Genomic DNA, 17,351 nt, shown 5'->3' with positions numbered 1-17,351 from the left:
GGTTGACTGCTGAACAGCATGGTGAATGGAGTGTGCGTGTGCCCACTGATGTCCCCCATCCTCTCTGCAAGACTAGAAGGGAGCATGACAGATAAATAGAAAATATGAAATCTCGAGAGTCTTCACCTGATAAACAGACAGATTTGGGGGTGTCCGAGAAGTCAGTTGCAAGTGTTTGCGATGTGGATGAAGTTGGAAATCACTGGCACAGCCCTGAGCCACACATCCCACTTTGCTGTAAGTACTGGTGGCCCTGCAGAGCCCCTAGGAGGCTGGTCACCTCCGTTTGGTACTCAGAGCATGGAAAAGCCACTGCAAGTTGCTTAATACAGTCCAGTACAGAATCGACATCCATACCAGGTTTGTGGCACTGATGCTGCAAAAGCTGCAAGGAAAGCAGCTCTGATAAGCAAATTAAGAAGAAGTTGTTGAGGCCATTATTTCACACTGTCCCTGAACACAGATGTTTCGGAGGGGTCTTGCAGAGACTGGCTCTCCACATGGCGGTTTGATGTGTCTTGCTCAGGGCTGAGGGAGAGGGCAGAGATCGCAGTGGGTAATATACCCTGCTGCAGCTACCAGCATCCCCTGCCTTCTGCTCTTTGGTCTGAGCCTGTCAACGTGCTACTGTATGGAATGTATTAAATAGTATATGGTGAGGTGAAGGTGCGACATTTTTGTCCATAGCCTGGAGAGGGAGCAGAAGCCATGATTCAGTGCTGGCATCACCAGTAGCAGCTGCACCAGCCACAGTGGAGATGCTGGCAAGAGAGTTCACATCAGTGTAATTAATAAAATAGAATAGAAACTGATTTAATTTTATAGCAGCTCTGTCTTACCAGCTAAGTTACTTTGCCCTAATCAACAGATCCGTACTGACCCTCTATACATAGACAAACTGATTGGGAATTCTTTTGAAAGGCAGCCTTTCATTTTCCAAGACTTGTTGCTGAGAGTAGTGGATAATATTCCAATGAAGTTCATTTGCCTCTATAATTATTTTTCAGCTATTGGAATTGAATGTACAAATCTGGCTATGAATTCATCTCTCCTCTGTGTGCTTGGTTCATTTTAATCCTTAAATGGATTAAGCTGTAAGTACTTTGAGCATCTTCATCCTCTGACAGCAGTACAGAAACTTTGGTTTGTTCTTTTTTTTTCCCCTGTGTTTGGTGATGTTTCTGTACATCTCTGAGTTTAGAAGTTTCAATCTACATAACATGGTGGTTGGTGTCTGCCAATCTTCAAAGAAACTTCCTAACAACAATGACCATATTTCCATATTTTATAAGCCATTGATTACTTGTTTTATTCAGCAGCAAGGCAGATATTCATATACAGATAATGCCAGGAGAGATTTACCTTTGGGGAAAAATCCCTTCTACCCATCACATACCTGCTTCTGCCCACTTCTGTCTTTGGCTTTTGCGATTTGTGGAGGTATGCACATGTATTTTCAGAAGGGCACAAACTTTCTTTGCATGTTACATGTAAAATTTATTTTACAAAAGTTGAACAAACCAGTCTAATAATTTAAAACTTAGTCAGATCTCTTCCTCTTTTGACACCAATTATTTGGTGTGAGAATATTCAACCTCTTTTTTTAATTTCTTCAAAATTAAAAATAAATCATATTCTTCCTAGGTTATTCTTGCCTTTGAGCATCAAAGGGACCAGGTGATATGAACATCATGGCATTAGTTTGTGGTTTGAGATTTATGACACTTGAGAAATTCTTCATGTTACATATGCAAATCCATGCAAGCCAATGAGCTTGCATTTCAGGCAGTTTTTCTAGAGCAAAACAGTAGATGTTTGTCCCAGATTGCCTCTTACTGTGGCTGCAGATGGGTGGGTGGGTACAGAGCGAGTTGCAGCTGGGAATGGATGGGGATGAGACAAGCGGATCCGTTTGCCAACTTGTAAAACATAGGAGGTGGTGCTGGGACTGGGGACAGCACTGGCCTTGGATGAGATGCTTCATCTTTCTAGCTGCAGTGAGGTGGTCACTGCCAAAGGCTGGAGGATTTTAAGTGCATATAGTCTGTTGATGGGTGCTACCACAGCACAAATGATCTGTGACTTTTTGTGATGATGGAAATGTTTCTGGGAATGCTGATCACTGCTTGCAGAGCAGAAAGGACAGCAGCACTGCAGTCTGCAATGGTTTGAAGATCAGTGTCCTTTTTATAGATGTGTTTAAAATTCTACATAGTACTTCTAAATGATCAACTTCTCATCCCTGCTGACCTTCAGTGTCACACAGTTTTTCTCATTTGAGCATGTCCAAGCCTTCTGTAGCCATGGGCCACAGCATCACCTGTGTGCAAAGTTGATCACGAATGAATTACTTTTTCAGAATCCCCCACTGTTGTACATTTAAGCCTGATGACATTATTCTCACGCGTTTTTTAAGGGATTGGAAGGTGCAACTTCAAATTACTGGTGTCCAGGCAAATTATTGACATTTGAAAAATACTACTGGATGTGGTTACTTTTCCATAGGAAGCAGCACCTGCTTTGTCCCAGCCTTTTCCTTTGCTCCCAGCACGAGAGGGACGTGGAACTGTTGGAGCAAGTCCAGGGGAGGCCACAAAGATGCTGCAAGGGCTGGAGCAGCTCTGCTCTGGAGCCAGGCTGAGAGAGCTGGGCTTGTTCAGCCTGGAGAAGAGAAGGCTCCTTAAGGGGAGACCTTAGAGCAGCTCCAGTGCCTAAGGGGGATACAAGAAAGCTGGAGAGGGGCTTTGGACAAGGGCCTGTAGGGACAGGACAAGGGGGAATGACTTTAACCTGACAGAGGGGAGATTGAGATGAGCTCTTAGGCAGAAGTTCTTCCCTGTGAGGATGGTGAGGCCCTGGCACAGGTTGCCCAGGGAAGCTGTGGCTGCCCCATCCCTGGCAGTGTTCAAGGCCAGGTTGGACGAGGCTTGGAGCAACCTGGTCTAGTGGAAGGTGTCCCTGCCTGTGGCAGGGGGTTGGAACTGGATGAGCTTTAAGGTCCCTTCCAACCCAAACCATTCCATCATTCTATGATGAAACCCCACCCTCAGCAGCACGTAGGCTGGGGTGGTGGCTGGGGAAGTCTGGTACCCAGTGCCCTGCAGCAGTGTCCAGATCCTGGTTGCACCAGGGTAAGTCTCATGGCAAACACATCGTGACCACTATGGTTCCAACTGCCTGCACTGCTGAGTTGAATTTCTTATGTGGTTTATTTTGTGATGGGGAAGTGGATTCCTTGTCCCCACCACTGTGGCTGCAGCTCCCCAACTTGTTGGATTTATTTCCATTTTTGCCAGCCCAGGCTGTGGCTGAGGCACAGAGGGATACCCTCCCACTCCAGGGAGATGTACACATTAGGGATGTGATCATATATTAGAATATATTATCTATAATATAATGTTATAAGGATGCAATAACATGTTGTTCTGTATAATACAGTGTTATAACAGTTATATCTGATGTTAGTGTTAAAAATATTGTGTTAGTGTTTCCCTTTGCATTAAGCTGTAGTCTTTTAAAGCAGAATGCTCAGGGTCCAGTTCAGTGAGGTGGGGAGCAAATTGGAAAGAGTCTTTTTTTTCTCCTCATCAAGATATTTGGAGGCAAGAGATGGAACGTATGTTCCTTTTCTAAATATACCCCATTAAATGGAAAGAGATTTTGTAGTGAGATTCCTCTGACAAACAAATCTCCAGCACTTCTAAATAATACTCTCTTTACCATGCAAAAGGCGCAATGAAAAATACATAGTAACAGGAGGGTTTATAAAATAACACAGTTGGATACTGTAAACAGTTTCATAGAATAACAGATACAAAAGATCAGATACAAAGGAAGAAAAACTTTTATATCAAATACATGGTAAAACTTGTGTCCAGTCTTAAGAGGCATCAAAGTTTGCTGCTGTGGCCTGAATCCTGGGGAGTTGAGGGTTCGTAGATGTACTGCATGGGGAGGGTGCTCCCAGAGCCCATTCCTGTGGCTCTGCTCATACTGTTGCTGCATCTGGTCTTCATTAAGTTTCTAGCTTCGACTGATGAAGCACAGATGCGAGTGGCTTTCCAGGGGGGTGTAAAATAGGAGGAGGGGAACAACAGGAAATTCCCAGAGCATGAGCTGGTGGCTGGGTAAAACATTACTTGGCATTTTATATGTGACAGTGGCGCTGGGCCTGGAAAGAAGAGTTGCTGCCTTGTAGGAATGTGGGGACAGATTTGTTGTTCTCCCTATACTAACAACTGTGGATAGATAAACCATGAGTTTGACTGTCCTGCACCTCCTGGTTCTTCTTCCTAACCCAGACCTGCATTAATTTGCCCCCATTCCAATGGGCAGCAAAGCTGATGGACAGAACTCTGGTGCTGGAGATGTCTGCCTGCCGGCGAATTTGTGCCATCCCAAGGCCAAGGCCAAAGCTGGTCTTCTTGAAACACAGGGAAATGTGGAAGTGTGTTGCTAATGCTTCCCGGATGATTCTGTTCTCTAAACCCACCCCTTCCCTGTGGGCATGCCTGCTCCTGGCAGGGAGCCCGATGGGTGCCTTGACCTGAGGAGTTTGCAAGCTCAAAAAAGATATATGTATATATGTATTTATATTACATATATTATTATATATTATTTTTTGTAATATATAATATTTTATATAGGTGATATAGAAAGTGTCTGTTTGCTCTGATGAGCCATGGTGTGGAGAGGCTGGAAGTGTCTTTTCAGGGTGAAGGTAAAACTGAGGTTCTGGCTGAAGGTCCTCAGGTCTTCCTCCAGGAGCTGGGTGCATCAGTCCCAGTGTCCTGGCTGTGGCTCAGGTCTGGGAGTGCACATCTGTGGTGTTACCTTCCAAGGTTTTGGTGAGACACGGCCCGTGCCACTGCCCAGCCGTGGCATGGCGCAGTGGTCTGTGGTGGTAACAGCTCTGGGGTTAGGGCCTCTGTTAGACAGTGAGACCTTCTGGGTGTTGAGTGGTAGTTTAGTACTTTGAACCTTTTGCATTTCACACAGTTGTGTTACTCTGGTACCATTCTAGTTTTTAAATAAGATCTAATCACAGAATCCCAGACTGGTTTGTGTTGGAAGGGACCTTAAAGCTCATCCAGTTCCAACCCCCTGCCATGGGCAGGGACACCTTCCACTAGACCAGGTTGCTCCAAGCCCCGTCCAACCTGGCCTTGAACACTGCCAGGGATGGGGCAGCCCCAGCTTCTCTGGGCAACCTGTGCCAGCGCCTCAGCACCCTCACAGGGAAGAACTTCTGCCTAAGAGCTCATCTCAGTCTCCCCTCTGTCAGTTTAAAACTATTCCCCTTATAATAAGCAATATATTAAAATAATAAATGCAAACAAACGTTAAGTATATAATAGATGCACATGAAGATGGTCTTTGCAAGCAACCAGTATGTTGCTGGATCAGAAATACTTGCATACCTTAGCAGCAGCATGTGGAGCATGGTGCTAAAATGAATGGTCTCTCAAAGTGGAAACAGGTTTCTAATATTTTGCTGGAGGAGTAAAAATGTACCTTCTTGTGAGGGACGTCTGCTGGAGATAACCAGCCTCTGCTGCAACTCCACATGGACCAGGGGAGAAGGTTTGGCTGTGCAGCTCCTAACAAAACGATCCTTAGCTCCAGTGGGAGAATGGGACCTCCTCTGCAGAGCAGGGCTGGGTTTGTTAGATGAAACATTCCTTTAAGCACTCCTGGAGGGCAGAGGCAGGGTTGATGGAGGCAATGTTTTTATGTGTCACAGGTACTTGTGCTGCTGAGCTGCTCTTGGCCTGTCTCTTGCTTCAGGCTTTGTGCTGGGTAAGTCTGTGCATGCACTGCTCTACCCTAAATACTTCCCAAGTCTGTCTGTGGTCTGGTTTGACCACAGCACTGAGCTCTGGAGTGTACTCCCCATCTGTTGGAAGGCAGAGCTTGCAAAAAGATTACTAAGCACAGGGCATATTAATTGGAGATGTTTCTTCCTCTATATTTTTTGCACTCAAGTAGTACTATGCTGCCAGAGCCCCTCAAGTTAGTTTGACAAGCAGCTTGGAGTGGAGGAGGGAGAGGTGGGATGTCAGAGCTCCAGCTCCCTCAGGAGCAAGTCATCTGGATGGCCCATGGCACACAGCTGGCTTGGTGCCAGGGTGGCTCATGGTGTGCATGGGGCAACAGCTCCCAAAGGAAACCTGGGGCAGCAGCTCCTACCAGGGTCTGAAGTTGGCAAGGGGCTATTGCTGTTCAAGAAAGAGTAATGCAGCTGATAGGTGGTGAGTGACATCTCTCTACAACTACCTGAAAGGAGGATAGAGCCAGGAGATGGCTGGTCTCTTCTCCCAAGGAACAAATCATAGTAAAAGAGGAAATGGTCTCAAGCTGCACCATGGGAGGTTTAGACTGGATATTAGGAACAGTTCCTTCCCCAAAGGGTGGTCAGGCATCGGAACAGGCTGCCCAGGGCAGTGGTGGAGTCACTGTCCCTGGAAGTGTTCACAAACTCTGTAGATGAAGCCCTCAGTGACATGGTTTAGTGGTGGCCTTGGCAGTGCTGGGGAACAGTTGGACTTGATGATCTTGAAGGTCTTTTTCAGTCTAGTTGATTGATTGATCCTAAGTCCTGCTGTATGTCTCTTATCTTTTAACTATGTACTTTAAAACACTCTATTTGGTCTGTTTCCTTTCAGAAGTTTCCACTCCCTCCAGTCTAAATAAGATTTCTCATCCACTCATCTGCTCAAGCCCATGAACTCTCATCTTGCACTGAGGGAATTGTGAGCTGTCAAAGCTCTGAAAAATAAAGGGGTTTGTTTCCTTTGAGAAACTTGCTGTTTGACAGAGCGCAGCACCTGAGTGCATTCCTTTACCAGAATGACACGGCTTTTGGCAGCTTCTGGCATGCAGACAGGAAAGCATGCTTCTTTCCCGTATAGTGAAGCACAGCCATGCCCATGCACCCAAGATTGGGTATCTGCTAATGACACAACTCCTTGTCCTTGTTGATCAAAGCCAGGTGACTATGTCTAACATGACCTAAATGTTCTTTAAAGGTATTTTTCCTACTTTTCCCAGTTCCAGATACAGGCAATGGCTGGAATGAAAGAGAAACCAGTTCCACCTTTTCAGAAATTGGGAAGGTCACATCTGCTGCTAAGTCAGCATTTCTGTGTTGAGTGGCAATGCATGGACTTGCACTCAGTGTGATCTAGCATTGATGTTTTGGTAAGATCTGTCGAGCTCTGTGCTCTCTTTCAATGATCCTTTTGGTTTCCTAGACTGGGGGACATTGATACATCAGAGCAGAGCGTGGGAGGAGGCTGCGTTTGAACCACGTGCAGCATGGGCATGCAGATGGAAGGAATTCAGTAAAATATTCAGACGTGTTCTTACTTTTCTAAGCAAGCAGAACTTCTGAACTATCTGAAATTTGCCCCTGATCCATCACTTCTGATCCTATTTTATTTTCTCTGTACTCTTTGTGCCACATATTTATGCTGATTACTACCTGAAAACTTTATACCAGTTGTAGCTGCAGTCTGTGATGCTATGATAATTGCAAATTAGGAAATGCATTTTTTCTCTGCCTTTCTTCATTGTATGTGTCTGACAGCACATTGTGTCTCATTTGCTTTGCTGCTTCCCAGTTAGTCACTTTTCCCCTGTTTGTATGGGGCTTTCCAACAGCAACTGATAAGGGAAAAACATTTTAATCATAGTAAAACTGGAAGGGGATTTGCATGTAGATGCAGGACCTGAAGTGTTATTAAATTCTTTTTTTTTAATTTTTCTTTTTTTTACCTGCTTTTATCATTTAGATAATTATTTTGTGCTGTGCTGGTGTCAAGAACTTTATGGACCATACCTCTGCTGAGGTTCACACACTGAAAAAAACCATGTTTTGAATGCTTATTGCTTCTATTAGTCAAACATACTGCACTTTATTCTGAAGAGCCTCAGATGTAAATAGAATCTGTGAAAGTCTTTGCTTGTCACCCCATGTAATGGTCAACTGCACCGTGGTCCTTCTGTTGAGCGATGCTGCCTGTGGAGACTTGACGTTCCTGCATGGGAGTGCAACCCTAAGGTTCCTAAGAGCTGTTCCATGTTTGACCTATGCAGGACAGTAGCAGGATGTTTCCAGTGTAAAGTTTATGTATTTAAGACTTTTCCCATAGTTTTTCTTTTGAATTCTGAACATCAACATGGGAGTAACTGTCTATACAGCAAGAACCACAGTGATGCATGATAAATGTTTATATATGTGCAAATGTAACTGCTTTTGTTTAGACACTGGTGTAAAACAAACCCACAGTATTTCCTCAAGACTCTGGCATTCAGCTCCAGAACTAACCTTTATATCTGATGCCTCTTTCTGTGCCTCTTCAATCTTTCTTTGCACAGCAACTGGAGTCTTTTTGTTACATCCAGAAATTGTCTGATGTACTACCGGTTTATCCTTTCATACTCTCCTCTTCCCTTGCATCTTACCTGCATAGTACTCAGGTCTTGAAGGTGACACCATAAGAGCTCTCCTTTTCTTTCCCTTTCTCACAGTGAGGCTGTCTGGGAGAACATGGCTCGCATGTGTGTCAAGACTCAGAGTCTCGATGTTGCCAAAATTTGCCTTGGAAACATGGGTCACGCAAGAGGAGCCAAGGCACTGAGGGAGGCTGAGCAAGAACCGGAGCAGGAGGCCCGGGTGGCTGTGCTGGCCATTCAGCTGGGCATGCTGGTAAACCCACCAACCATACAAGGGAATATTCACCTGCTTCACTAGGAACAAAAATGAGAAACTGGTGCAAAAACCTTGGAAGGGCAAAAAGCCTGTTGCCAGGTTTTCAAGGAGTGATGAAGAATAGTTGTGACAATTATTTTCTTGAAGTTGAGCTTTTATCCCAGGGAAATAGGCATCTCCTTCAGCATGATCTCTATTAACACTGGCCAGGGGCTTTCCCTGAGCTCCAGCAACTCAACAGTTCCCAAACCCTTTGATGTTCCTTCGAGGGTAGGTGATAATGAGTGTGGCAGAATCTGATGCCTGGAAATGTGAGTACCAGGAGGCATGGCTGCCTAAGGTGCTAGCAAATTAATCACAGAATCCCAGGCTGGTTTGGGTTGGGAGGGATTTTAAAGCTCATCCAGTTCCAACCCCCTGCCATGGGCAGGGACACCTTCCACTAGCCCAGGTTGCTCTAAGCCCTGTCCAGCCTGGCCTTGAACACTGCAGCCATCTGTTTCTTCTCTGTATCTGTTTTTTTAACTGCTATATAGAATTTATATGGAGCTTTACTCACATATGAAAAATTGCTGAATGAAGGAAAGTGCTGAACAAAGGAAACATCTTTTAAAGATAGTTTACGTGTGAAACATTAAATAGAAAAACTTTTCTTGGGACATAATTCTACCAAGCTTAATCATTCTAGTTTTGACTGGATTGAAAAAGGATGTGTTTCAAAGTATTCCAGCTAAAATATTTCATCAAACATATTTCAAGGTTCAGTATGGAAAATGCAAGTTCTATTTTGATGTGCTTATGGAGTGAAAGGCTAAAGCTCTGTTCTGCCAGACAGGGAGAGCTCTGCCTTAAGGTGTTTCAGGAGTTTAGGCAAAATGAATGTTTCCTGCACAGATGGAGAGCTCTGGTGAGTCACATCCGCTGCTGGTGCCATCCCAGGGCTTGACAGTTCCATCCTGGCTTCTCCCATTGCCTGAGCAATAACTTGTCCAGATCCAGCAGAGCCAGAGGGCATGGTCACGTTGTTGTTCTCCCCGTAGTTTGGTGCATGGGGTGACAGTCCCTTGGGACTGTACCTGGCAGCAAATACCTATCAAAATGGATCTTGTCTTCCCCATGGGTCTTTATCATAGTCTGAACCCACTCCCCCGATCACCATTAGACATGAGATCTAAAATGGGTTCAAGACCAGATGAAAACTGGGAAAAGCACTGCTGAGATAATGAATGATAAGAGCACGTATTCCACTCACTTTGCCTTTATTTAATGTCTTCCTCAATGATCTGTAAGAAAAGCAGAGATTTCTAGTTTGGGAACCATAAAAGATCCAGGCATATGATCTGTGAGAGGCAAAAAACTGGGAAAGGAGAATTGATGAAATACCCCACAGTTCATAGGAATTCACCAATTAGATCAAAAATGGTGAGGTGCTAGGGTAGCAAAAATCCATTTGGGGCTGCATTTGAGGAGACACCACATCCTGGGGCTCTGATTTGATGACTTCTTTGTATTTGTTGCAGCTACAGCTGGAACACTGACTTTCACTCTGAAGTATCTCATTACCAGAAAAAAAAAGTTGATGAACTGGAAGAAGTTCAGAGAAAAATCAATGCAAATTATTAAGCTCTTGGGAAGATTTCGCAGATAAGGAAATCTTTAAGATAGCAGATTAGAATTTGGCTTAAAAAGGTGTTTAGCAACCTAGAACAATTTTACGAGTATAACTGGTAGAGAGTAACTATTCTGAGTTAAAGTGAAGAAGTAAAAGAAAATTCAAACTACATGTTTGGAAAAACTTCCTGGCAGAGAAAGCTGTGAGGCTGAAAAGTGTCAATATTCTTTTTGGATATTTAGATCTGTTTGGAGAGGTGGAGGGAAACTGCACCAAAACAGATGCAGTTCTGTTGCTTTTTTTGCATCTCCTACAGACTCATAGAGCAGGCATCTTCCTTCTCTACCCTCTCTGGTTTTTTGAATTTAAAACAGTAAGAGACGGAAACTATTTTTCAGTCTTGGACAGATAATCCCAATTTACTAAATATAGTGTTCAGCTGGACAGCCACTGGGTGGAACAGGAAAACGCGTCTTCCACAGGAGTACCTCTCAAAGCGTAAAGATAATAGTTCCCATTTGCTTGCCCTTGCACCAGCATCAGCAGAATTCTCCTGTTCTAATTCTGTCTTAAATGAATAGCAGTTATTCCCATGAATGGATCTCGGTTATCCACAACAGATGTTGCTGCCCCTGAGGCATGCTCAGAGGTCCCAAGGAGTGCTGGACCTCCCTTCTGGGCAGGCAGCCCCATGTGAGCAGATCTCCCCTTTCTGAAGTGGTTTATGCTCCTGATGACAGTGGTTAATTGCTGATGGCTCACTCCTGTCCATCCCCCCCCAAGTTGATACTGTACAGTAAATGCCAGGATCTGAGTGCTTGCTTTATTTTCACATAAACATCCTGTTTCTCACTGATGTGCTATTCCAAGGCTATGTATATTTAGTTGGTTAACCCCCCTGCCTGAATTATTATTACTTTAAGTGCATTACGATGACCTGTACTGATGAACTACCCTGAAGTGCAGTGATTGCAGCGGGGGACACCAAGGAACCAGGGCTAGCAGGGGTTTGTGTGCTCTCCTCCCAGGAGGATGCCGAGCGGCTCTACAAGGCTTGCAAACGCTACGACCTCCTGAATAAGTTCTATCAGGCCTCAAACCAGTGGCAGAAAGCCATCGAAACGGCAGAAGCTCATGATCGGGTTCACCTCCGCACCACTTACTACAGCTATGCCACGTACCTGGAGGCAACTGGCGAGCAGAGCCTGGCCCTCACCCAGTAAGCACCAGCCAGAAGCACCCGGAGGGTTGGAGCCTTGTTCTCCTGTGAGGGCTTGGGGCAGATGAAGGGGGATTGCTGATGATGACCAGTAATAATGAATTAAAGTCTTTTCCTGTTTCTGGTGGTTTCTGTCTCATGGAGTGACAGCATTGTTAAATAAACTTCCCAGCACCCTCACAGGATAATACAGCTTAGTGCCAGAAAGGTTAAGTGTCTTGTCAGGGCCAGTGGTTGAACCTCACTAATATCCAATCCTGTACTTTGGCTCTGGGAGACCACTGCCCTCTTTTCCTTCCTTTTCCATGACAAAACCCACATGTTTACTTCTCCTGAGCGTCCCAGACACAACTGCTGTGGCAGAATTTAGTCGGACCTGGGTGCTTCTGGTGCCTGATCCTCTCCCAGAACTGATGAGTCCCTAGAGAAGTTAGTGGAAGTGATTTTTAATGTATTTGGTGCTTGAAATCTTGGGTTTCTAGTTTGCCATATAGAGCCTAATAATAATAACAATAATATTAACAACAACTACACATTTTTCTTTTTGATGGTGCTGGCAGACTGCAGCTGGTCTTACAGTGAACTTAATAGCACAAATGAAGCAGTTACCAGTTTTGTCACTGTATGGCTGTCAAACAACATTAATGGATTTTTTACATAGGAATTGGGCTAAGATAGTCATTTCACATCTAACATGTTCTTCTCTGCTACAGCTATGAGAAGTCAGACACACATAGGTTCGAGATACCACGAATGCTTTCTGAAGATTTACAAGCCCTGGAGAGCTACATCAACAAGATGAAAGACAAGTCAGTGCTATGCTTGTTCCTTCTCCATAATTCCAGGACTTTCAGGTCTGAAATACAACTTGTGAAGAGAGCAGGGAAGGAGGAGCATGAATCCCTTCAGCCACAAGTTCAACCCCTACCTTACCCATATGATCCTCCTCAGCTTTTCAGGATTTTGCCACATCTTGCTCAAGAACGAACCTGACCTAGCTAGGTTTACCTCCCTTACCGTGAATGTCAATCTTGAGGTGGGGTAAAGCCTTGTCTACATGCTATAAAATGTATCTAGTCTTGAGTTCAAGATCTCCAGGAGTGACAAAAGCAGTCTCTACTGATTCTTGTTACTGCAGTTAATATTGTTGCTTTTCTAGGAACCTGTGGAAATGGTGGGCACAATATCTGGAGAGCCAGTCAGAGATGGAGTCTGCACTAAAATTTTATGCACTGGCTCAGGATTATTTTTCCCTAGTCCGTGTCCACTGCTTTCAGGGCAACATTCAGAAGGTGAGGCATAGAATCACAGAATCCCAGACTGGTTTGGGTTGAAAGGGACCTTAAAGCTCATCCAGTTCCAACTCCCACCATGGGCAGGGACACCTTCCACTAGACCAGGTTGCCCCGTCCAACCTGGCCTGCTCCCATCTGCTTCTGGAGAGTGCTCATTCCTGGGGAGACTGTGGGCATAAAATAATGCTATTACAATTTCCTTTTCAGGCTGCTGAAATAGCAAATGAAACAGGGAATTGGGCAGCATCATATCACCTGGCCCGCCAGTATGAGAGCCAGGATGAAATCAAGCAGGCTGTACATTTCTACACCAGGGCACAGGCATTCAACAATGCTATCCGCTTGTGTAAGGTATGTGAAGACATACATTTCTATCCCAAAGCAAAGTAGGATTCTACCCTTAGGTAGCAGAATTAAAGCAGTACAAGTTGTTTGTGCCCATTTCCTCTTGTGAGACTGCTTGCTCATACACAGCCCACGACAAAGATGCTCCTGGTTTCTGCCTGCTTGGTTGCATGGAATATTATTTTCTTTTATATATCAACAGAAAACTGCCTGAAACAAATTATCATTGCAGCCTGAAGTTACTTGGGTTGGTATGGGTTTTACACAGAAGAGGGCTGATGGGCTTCTATGTGACAGCATAAAGCTGCAGGCTTGCCAGAAGACAGAATTAATGAAATGTTTGCAGCATTCCTAGAGCCAAATCTTTGCTTTTGAATAGGAGCACAATTTAGATGACCAGCTGATGAACTTGGCTCTTTTGAGCTCTCCGGAAGACATGATAGAGGCAGCCTGCTATTATGAGGAAAAGGAAGAGCAAATGGACAGAGCTGTCATGTTATACCACAAGGTAAATGCCTTTTTAGTAAAAAATATCAAACTTTAAACTGAAGCAGTTCCTGCAGCAGAGGAATCAACTGTATCACAGAATCCCAGACTGGTTTGGGTCAGAAGGGACCTTAAACTCATTCAGTTTCAACCCTCCCGCCACGGGCTGGGACACCTTCCAGTAGACAAGGTTGTTCCAAGCTCAGTCCTACCTGGCCTTGAACACTAGTTTTTACTATATATACTGTTTATTAGTCATTCATGCTTTGTTAATCCATTCTAGAGTATCCTGTAACCTGATCTGCAGTGCTCATTCTAGTCTCTAAAGCATTCAAGTATTCTTAACTTTGCAGGCAGGACATTTCTCCAAAGCACTGGAGCTAGCCTTTGCCACACAGCAGTTTGGGGCCCTACAGCTGATTGCTGAAGACCTGGATGAGAGGTCAGACCCAGCCCTGCTGGCTCGCTGCTCCGATTTCTTCATCGAACACGCACAGTATGAGAAGGCAATGGAGCTGCTGCTCACAGCCAAAAAAGTAAGCTCCAGCCTCATTGGGCCCTCCCTGCATGGGTAAAGAGGAGCACAAGAAGTGACTAAGTGCACACACATGCATTGATCTTTGCTGCTAAACAGACATGGAGGCACCTATAAGGTTTGAAGCTTCTTCTAGGGCTAGAGTGGTGGTAGCCCAACTGGCTCAACATTAGAAATGGGTTCCTGACTTTTGGTCTTATTTCTTGCTTAAAACCTGCAGATTTTGCAATCTTGGGAAAAGAACGACTCCTATTCTCAAAACTAACATATTTGTAGACAAGGAAATTAGAACATCATCCAAAAAAACCTCCCATAATGTCCCTCTTGTGTTAGTTAAGGCGCTTCATTCCTCTCCTAAATTTTCACACATTCTACTGTGCTGAAACTCAGCCTTACCAGAGCAGTCCCACACCTACTCCTCTTCAGTGAGCTCCAGTCTTACTTTCTTCCACGTTTTACAAGGGTAGGGTAGCCTTTTTCTGGTAGCCTTTTCTAAAAGCTATTATTTGTCCCCCTCAGAATTTGTTCCTATATGGGAAGTAGCAAATATTTAACAAAATCTTTCAAATGCCTGTATTTATTTGTATTTGCTGAAAACCTTCATATAATCAATCATGCCTAAGACATCTGTGTGACTTCTGTGCCTCTGAGAATGTCATGTTCAAAGAGGTGAAATGGGTGAATCTTTAGTGCCACCCTAGAGTCCTCTGAGAAAACAGGTAAGAATCAGTGGTCTTCATGGAAGAACAAATGTGTTCTTAGCAAACAAAATGAGATGGGGTGTGCTTGAACGGGAATGGATGTTGGGATGCTTGACTGCACAACAATGTTCTCATAGAGCATGCACAGCTGCTAGTGTTTGTGCCTTTATATAGCTAATTTCACAAGCAATATGAAGTATCAGCATAGTGTCTGCAATATCTCATTGCTTTCTCACTCCCATTAGTACCATGAAGCTCTGCAACTCTGCCTGAAGCAGAACCTGACCATTACAGAGGAGATGGCTGAGAAGATGACTGTCTCTAAGGCCTCCAAGGACCTCTCTGAGGAGTCCCGGAGAGAGCTGCTCGAACAAATTGCCAATTGCTGCATGAGACAAGGCAATTACCACCTGGCCACCAAGAAATACACACAAGCAGGAAACAAGTTAAAGGTCAGCCTGGATATTTAGGGAGAAAAGCTGAGGAGGCTGAGCCTGTTACCTTCCTAAGATTCCTCAAAACAAGGGTGTTTTGAGAAGTGTATCTTGGAACAGACTTCATACAGTAGAGAGGCTTCTAATCCATCTTCACATAGCTTGTGGGTTCGCATTCACAATGATATTTTCCCCCCCTTCTTCCCCCATGTGCCCCTTTCCATTGCTAGGCTATGAAGGCACTGCTGAAATCTGGAGATACCGAGAAAATTGTCTTCTTTGCGGGAGTTTCCAGACAAAGAGAGATCTATATCATGGCAGCCAACTATCTACAATCCCTGGATTGGCATAAGGACCCAGAGATTATGAAGAACATCATCAGCTTCTACACCAAAGGGCGGGCCCTGGACCTCCTGGCAGGTTTCTATGATGCATGTGCTCAGGTAAATCCCTTTCTCTGACTTGCTAAAGGTGCTTGGTTTATTATCTCTGAAGCAAAACATCTCATTTCTCCTCTGCAGGTAGAAATTGATGAGTATCAGAACTATGAGAAAGCACAAGGAGCCCTGACAGAAGCCTATAAATGCCTTTCAAAAGCAAAGACTAGAAGCCCTCCGGAACAGGAAAGCAAACTAGCACATCTGCAAAGCAAGCTGACCCTGATTAAGCGATTCATCCATGCTCGGAGGTGAGCTGCAGGAGTCAGAGCATGTGAACTAATGACAGAAACACCAGACGAGAAGTTCTACAAATCCCTGCAGTTTAATAGACAATTTGCAGACTCACCTCTAAAAGCTGCTGTTACATTTTTCTAGCAAGGAAACCATTATGTGTTTTTTTATAAGGCTGTTGACATCAAAGATGAAAAGGTAACCTGAAATATTAGCAAGTGTATTGACCAAAGAAAGTGTAGTCAGAAGGGTGATTATGAAACATGGCACAGTAAAAATAAACCTTCCCTGGTCTTCCCATACAGGCTGAATGCTCTCCCCTCTCTGATTGTTACCAGTTTCCTTTTGCTCTCTACTAGTGTTTACTGTGAGGATTCCAAAGAAGCAGTCAGACAGTGTGAACTTCTCCTAGCTGAACAAGATTATGACACCATCATCCGTCACGGTGACATTTTGGGATTTCTGGTTGAACATTATGCACAAGTGGAGGAATTCCATATGGTAAGTTAATTCTTCCAATCTACAGAGCCTGTACTTTACACACACCAGTGCAGCTTGGTATCACTTGGTTCTCTTACAGGAAGACATTCCATAGTAGAGGTTCCTTTAGAGGAGCCAAACTGCTCAGCAAGGTGTGACAGACCACAGGAACTACATCCATATTAGCATGGTGTTGGGTGACAAGAAGTTCACTATGACTTGGCTCTGTGACAGGAATGGCTATAATGCTGCTATTATGAAACACAGGGATGCCAAGCACAAGTTTCTCCAGCTGTGCTCATTAAAGTTTTATTTACCACATTGTTTTGTCACTGCTTCAGCTATCAGGAGAGTATAAAAACAGGCTTGGAGACCCCTTTATTAAACTGAACAAGACGAAATTGACACAAGTCACTAGGAAAGGTTGCTGTGTCAGCCAAGGCTGCAGCTCCTGGCCTCACACTGGCATCCCCTGACACTGAGCTCCTGTCAAGGCCTCAGCTGTGTGCCATGGGGGGCTGCTGGGACTTACCCAGCACAACAGCCCCGTAACAGGTTCTGTGTGTTCCTTTAGGCTTACCAGTACCTGGCGGAGATGCAGAAAAGAATTCCAGTCACCAACCTGAGCTACTATGTGACGCAGCAGACCCTCGAGGCAGTCCACCGAGGAACAGGCATTCCTGTCAGCCAAACCCTGGTTCCACAGCCTGTTCTCCACAGCAGTATGGAGAACAAAGAGATGGGAGAAGAAGTGGCTGATGAAGTAGAGGAACCTTGACAACTGACACTTACCAAAGGCAAAGCAGACTCTAATACCAGGTCATTTATTCTGCCCGTGTTAGGACTGTGTGTCATGATGG

At 44.6% G+C, this 17,351-nt stretch overlaps 1 protein-coding gene across 1 annotated transcript in view; it reads left to right on the top strand.

Annotated features, from left to right (window-relative positions):
- The window catches only part of IFT140 (intraflagellar transport 140), a gene marked incomplete at its 5' end in the record, with an annotated part of 75,959 nt that extends 58,659 nt beyond the window's left edge, over positions 1-17,300 (top strand). Inside the window, 12 exons of the mRNA XM_080619783.1 lie at positions 8,533-8,710; positions 11,354-11,544; positions 12,258-12,353; positions 12,704-12,836; positions 13,047-13,190; positions 13,564-13,692; positions 14,024-14,206; positions 15,152-15,358; positions 15,571-15,783; positions 15,862-16,028; positions 16,371-16,512; positions 17,066-17,300. Coding sequence (XP_080475909.1) covers positions 8,533-8,710; positions 11,354-11,544; positions 12,258-12,353; positions 12,704-12,836; positions 13,047-13,190; positions 13,564-13,692; positions 14,024-14,206; positions 15,152-15,358; positions 15,571-15,783; positions 15,862-16,028; positions 16,371-16,512; positions 17,066-17,269 — 1,987 coding nt within the window. The 3' untranslated portion in view covers positions 17,270-17,300. The remainder of the gene's footprint in view (positions 1-8,532; positions 8,711-11,353; positions 11,545-12,257; positions 12,354-12,703; positions 12,837-13,046; positions 13,191-13,563; positions 13,693-14,023; positions 14,207-15,151; positions 15,359-15,570; positions 15,784-15,861; positions 16,029-16,370; positions 16,513-17,065) is intronic.
- Positions 17,301-17,351: the final 51 nt, after the last annotated feature.

Source organism: Psittacula echo (assembly GCF_963264785.1).
Source record: "Psittacula echo genome assembly, chromosome: 5".
NCBI classification, from domain to species: Eukaryota; Metazoa; Chordata; class Aves; order Psittaciformes; family Psittacidae; genus Psittacula; species Psittacula echo.
The sequence above is the reverse complement of the archived record's forward strand: the minus strand, read 5'-3'. Positions and strand labels throughout refer to the sequence as shown.